Genomic DNA, 5,324 nt, shown 5'->3' with positions numbered 1-5,324 from the left:
GATGATGATGATGATGATGATGATGATGATGATGATGATGATGATGATGATGACAACTGGAGCATTGGACGCTCAAAGTAGACAACTTATTGTGGGGACTTTTAACAAAAGAAAGGCGTCAGTAGAGGTGTGTGTAAGGAAAGGGGGGGGGGGCTTTTTTTCTTTCAAACTAGTCTACAGTATTATGGAAAAAGTGGGAAATTTAACTTGTAGTAAAGTGACAATTTTTCAGATCTTGATAATTTTTTAAAGAAAATTTCTTTGATCTTGCCCTAGCTAAGAGAGCCGCCGACGCATTGAAAAAGCAGGGAGTCACCATCATATCCATTGGTATCGCCCACGCCAACGCACAAGAACTGGGAGACATCGCGTCTGGGCCCGATGACGTGTTCCAAGTGGCGGGGTTCAGCGCTCTAAACAAAATAACGAGCACCGTCGCGGACAGGACTTGTGATGGTAAGTAGCATTAACCTGGTAATTTTTTTAATTTTTAGAAAGTTTAACGGTATTTGCAATACTATAAGGTCAAATAAGTGCCGAAGATTAGAGATGTTACAAGCGAGTAACAAACACAAAAAAGGATAGATCAGGACGATAGATGTTTGATAGGAAAGAAGGAGCAAACCCCACCAGAGCACCCGCCAACCACCCACTGCCTAGTAGCCTTTTTATTGGACAATTTCGATTTTAAAATATTTTTTTAAAATTTCGAGCTGATTTGATTGATTTGAAAGGCCATTAGCCCTTACATCCACACAAGAAATATAATGAGACGACGAATATATTATTTATTCTGTTTGTCCTTTAGGACATTTGATTTTATTATACTTACCTTATCATCACATATTATTATATAGAAGTGCAAAACGTTTGACTCATTCGTAGCATACGTTGTCATTTCGTTCATGCGAACTTAACAAAAGATGACATATACGAACGCAAACACACACACACACACACACACACACACACACACACACACACACACACACAAACCCTCACACACACATACACACACATACACACACACACACACACACACACACACACACACACACACACACAACACACACCCATACACACTCACATACAAACGCATGAAAACACACTCGCACACACACATACACACACACGCACACACGCACATACACACACACTCACTCACAAACACACACGACCTCACACTTGTCACTGCTGCCCTTCAAATAGTTAAATAGCTGTGCCCCAAAGTTTGGGTTAGGGTTGTAGAGTCTCATTCTGGGACACACACCAGATGCCCTCAGTTTAACAGCTGTTGACACCCACGATCTCGGAAGATTTTTGCAGTGTCAATAAAGCCGCATGACGTTACTACTTTTCCCCTGTATTGAACTTTGCTGATTGTATAGAGAAAATATAACATTGTCAGTTAAGGGTCATAATATTCTACCGTGAGAAGTGGACAGTTTCGGTCTTTTTCTTTTCAATGTCACCTGGTAAACCTAACGAGAACAGGGTGCACACAAAAAGCAAAGCAATGACGACGAAATGGCCACAAGTGCTTTATCTGGAATTCTCTCCCCTCAGCATTGGAAGGGTACAAAGTCGGAGACAAAATTTAAAATTTATTCAAAAACACCTTATGAAATGCCATATTGGTTAGTTTTTCTTAATCATAGTATTCTTATCTTCATAATGGGTTCTCCATATTGTTTTCCATTGTGTTTTGGTAGCATGAATGTTTGCGTATGTGTCAGCATTGTTCTAAAGAACGCATCCGTATTAATCCACTGATGTTTTGTGTTGAGATGAAGGTATTGTAAAGCGCCTAGAGCTGTATTGTACGGGAGTGGGCTTTATAGAAACATGCATGTATATAATACATTATTTATATTGTTATTAATAATAATCACTGCAGTAGACTGAGACTGTCTTATTTTCTAAAGGAAATCAGTTTCAAAAGACACTGCAGTAAGCAGCATGTTTATGGTGTAGTGGTTAGATGCAGAAGACCCGAGTTCGATTCCCATGTGGAAATTTTTTTAAATCGGGTATCTCAGTCTTTCTATTGGGGCGCTGTATCCATCTCTGTCCGGTTTGGCCCTGACAGGCAGGGCCCAAGCCCACCTCCTCAATGTCTATGAGGGCGTTAAAATACCTAGATCTATATTCTAAAAGAAAATTGCAACGGGCTAGGCCAAATTTTTCCTCTGTGACTTACACGCATAGGACTGCTCATTTCATAATATATTATCTGAAGCATGTTCAGGTTTTATGTTGGAAAAGCGTCAGGAATTATTAGGATAGGCCTAACTTCGTTTGGGTTTTAACAACTCTGTGAGGATATTTCAGAGTATTAAAGACCATCTGTGATAGGACGAAACCAAGTGGGTGGGTAGCCTTGAAATTACTACCGGTACCCAAACAGCCCAGTTTCAAGAATGCAATGTTGGGGATTTGAATCAAATTCATCTACATGTTAGTACAGCACAGACGGAGCTCTCTGTACTCTCCGGGGAGTGTTACAAAACTATCGTTGTTGTTGTTGTTGTTGTTGTTGTTGTTGTTGTTGTTGTTGTTGTTGTTGTTGTTGTTGTTGTTGTTGTTGCTGCTGTTATTGTTGTAATCGTTGTCGTCGTCGTCATCGTCGTCATCACCGTTTAGAGATTTTTTAAGGCTGCTACCTCTAGGGTGAGATACATGTAGGTAAGACATTCGACTATTATAGTTGAATATAAGCGGGCAATCGAAGTTCTAGATATTTCTAAATAAAATGTTCTGAAAAGAGTTTCAAACACCCCACACCAAACAGATAAGTTTGAGAGACACAGTCGAGATTGTCCAAGACAGTTTCTCGTTGTGGAGGAGAAAACTAATAGCCCTCTTAGACAGATGGATGCTTCGGACAATGTCTTTATTATAATGTTTTAAAACTCGGGGGGGGGGGGGGGGGGGTGGAATAATGAGTTGCCGTTTGTACAGGTGATTGTTTTGGACAGAGGTACGTTACAACAGGCACGACTGTATATTTCAGGTGAAACCTCTCATATAACCAATATCATTATTGTTGCTGCACTGTGTCGAAAGGTTCAAATTCGAGAAATGCTATGTCTTGCTCTTTTGGTTTACTTCAGTTGTTCAGTCGCCGAAAATTATCTGCACTCCCAAAGCGGATGTGATTCTCGTCATGGACTCGTCTGGCAGCATTAACTTAGACAATTCCGACAACTACGACCACCAACTCCAGTTTGTCGCTAACCTCACCGAAAACTTCAAGCTTGGCCCTCAAGATGTCGAGTTTGGGGCTGTTATCTTCGGTACCGACGCAAAGAAATTGTTTGATCTTAACGACCACACTAACCACAACTCTCTGTCTCAGGTAAGACTGTATCCTTCTTTCCTTCCTTCCTTCCTTCCTTCCTTCCTTCCTTCCTTCCTTCCTTCCTTCCTTCTTTCCTTTTTTCCTTCCTTCTTTCCTTTTTTCCTTCCTCCTCCTCTTTGTTGGCGTCCTCTTTCTCCAACCCCTCCCCTTCATCGTCTTATGTTTCTTCTCCTTCTGAATAACGTGCTAAATCGTATAATATGTTTAACGCCTCTTGCAACACTGTAAGGCCATTACAGAGGGACCTCCGAATTTAATGTCTATCTCTGATAAAGACGGAACTAAAAATGGGAAAATTCATGCAGAATGTCTATCCCTTGAACACAAAGTTAGACTGAATTGAGCCTCTTACCCCCAAACCCGCAATCTCATGATTAATTATGATTTCGGTAGCCAAACCACTCAACTACCGACGTCACCTCTCTTTTTTCTTCATTTATTGTTCTCCAGGAAAGGATTTTAAAAAACCTCTCCTTTGAACTAGCAAACGGAATATTCGTGTAGTTTGAACAATGCACTTCTTCAACGAAGCTTCCACCACATTGTCACAATCTCTTTCCGTTATAGGCGTAACTCTATCCATTACTATTCAGACTCAAGGTAAAGACAGATCTAGCTTTTAGAAATCCGCATAATGTAAACCCGTTTAAGAGCAAGAATATTCTGAAACGGGGTGTAGAGACACCCCCACCCCACCTTTAAGGGGGAAAAACCATTGGCTGAATGGATGTAGAATGGCTATATGACATTCCTTCGATCCTGCAGTTTCTTCGAGTAGACTCGTGTCTGTCGGTTTGGACGCCTGGTCCCAATCAAGCGAGGTTGGGCCTGATAGGGAGGACCAAAGCAGACCATCTCTTTTAAGCGATCTAAATTATGTCTATTGGGAGGGGGGGAATGAGGGGTAAAACACGTTCAATAAACATATTGTAGATTCTTCAGAAATATACCGGTGATTCCTGTTTTTCTCTTCAGGCTTTGCTGTCAGCCCCGTATTTGGACTCAAACACTCACACAGAAAAAGCTCTCAGTCTCGTGAATCACGGAATGTTTGACTCAAGTAACGGTGGTCGGGCGGATGCCTCAAAGATCGTTATTGTGCTCACGGATGGACAGTCCATGTACCCATCCGACAGTAAGTTGTTATTGTCCTCAACAAAGTCTATTTACCCATCAGACAGAAAGTTGTTATTGTCCCCATATGCAGTCTATGTTATTATCTCCACCAACCTCTTGGTTCCCATTACTGAGTAAGTTGTTATTGTGTCCACAAACGGCCAATGTTATTCTTCCCACGGACACTCTTGGCGGGTCCCATCACAGAGTGAGTTGTTATTGTCCCCCATGGACAATCTATGCATGTAACCATTACAGAGTAAGTTTTTATTGTTCCCATGAACAGTCCATGTACCCATCACAGAAAAAGTCGTTATTGTCCCCTTTGTTTCCTTGGATAGTCTAGATTTCTATGTACCCAACACAGCTCTTGCGCAGTAAAAAAAAATAAAGCAAGGAGGTGACGACGATATTGTAAACAGCATCAGCAAAAATGACAAACAAGCACCAACAAACTCATTGTTATTAAAGTTTATTATATTTGTTTCTATTATTAATTCTGTTTGTTCTCTGTTATTGCGACATTACAAGAATAATATTTGCACATTCTGTTTGATATATGAAACACAACAGCGTCATTTATTGATAGGAATGGGCAGGGACCAAAAGCAAGTCGTAATTGTGCTCACAGACATTAATACCATTTTGCTCTCCTTCACATAGTAAGTTGTTATTCTGCTCTAGGACGGACATTCCCGGTTGGTCATCACAGCGAGTTGTCGTACAACGTGCTCGTGAACAGACTAATAAGTAAAATTTCTGGCACTAGGGAAATCAGCAGAGATAGAATTTGTAAATGATAACGTTATGTGCCTAAAAGGCTGCAACGCTGTTTTCATCGGGGGGG

The 5,324-nt window shown here is 40.9% G+C and overlaps 1 protein-coding gene across 1 annotated transcript in view; it reads left to right on the top strand.

Annotated features, from left to right (window-relative positions):
- LOC101849054 overlaps positions 1-5,324 on the top strand; it is a gene marked incomplete in the record, with an annotated part of 63,754 nt that overhangs the window by 53,500 nt on the left and 4,930 nt on the right. Inside the window, 3 exon segments of the mRNA XM_013083255.2 lie at positions 277-456; positions 3,114-3,358; positions 4,337-4,496. Coding sequence (XP_012938709.1) covers positions 277-456; positions 3,114-3,358; positions 4,337-4,496 — 585 coding nt within the window.

This window comes from Aplysia californica, unplaced genomic scaffold, assembly GCF_000002075.1.
Source record: "Aplysia californica isolate F4 #8 unplaced genomic scaffold, AplCal3.0 scaffold00221, whole genome shotgun sequence".
Taxonomy (NCBI): domain Eukaryota; kingdom Metazoa; phylum Mollusca; class Gastropoda; order Aplysiida; family Aplysiidae; genus Aplysia; species Aplysia californica.
This window is presented reverse-complemented; position numbering and strand designations above follow the sequence as displayed.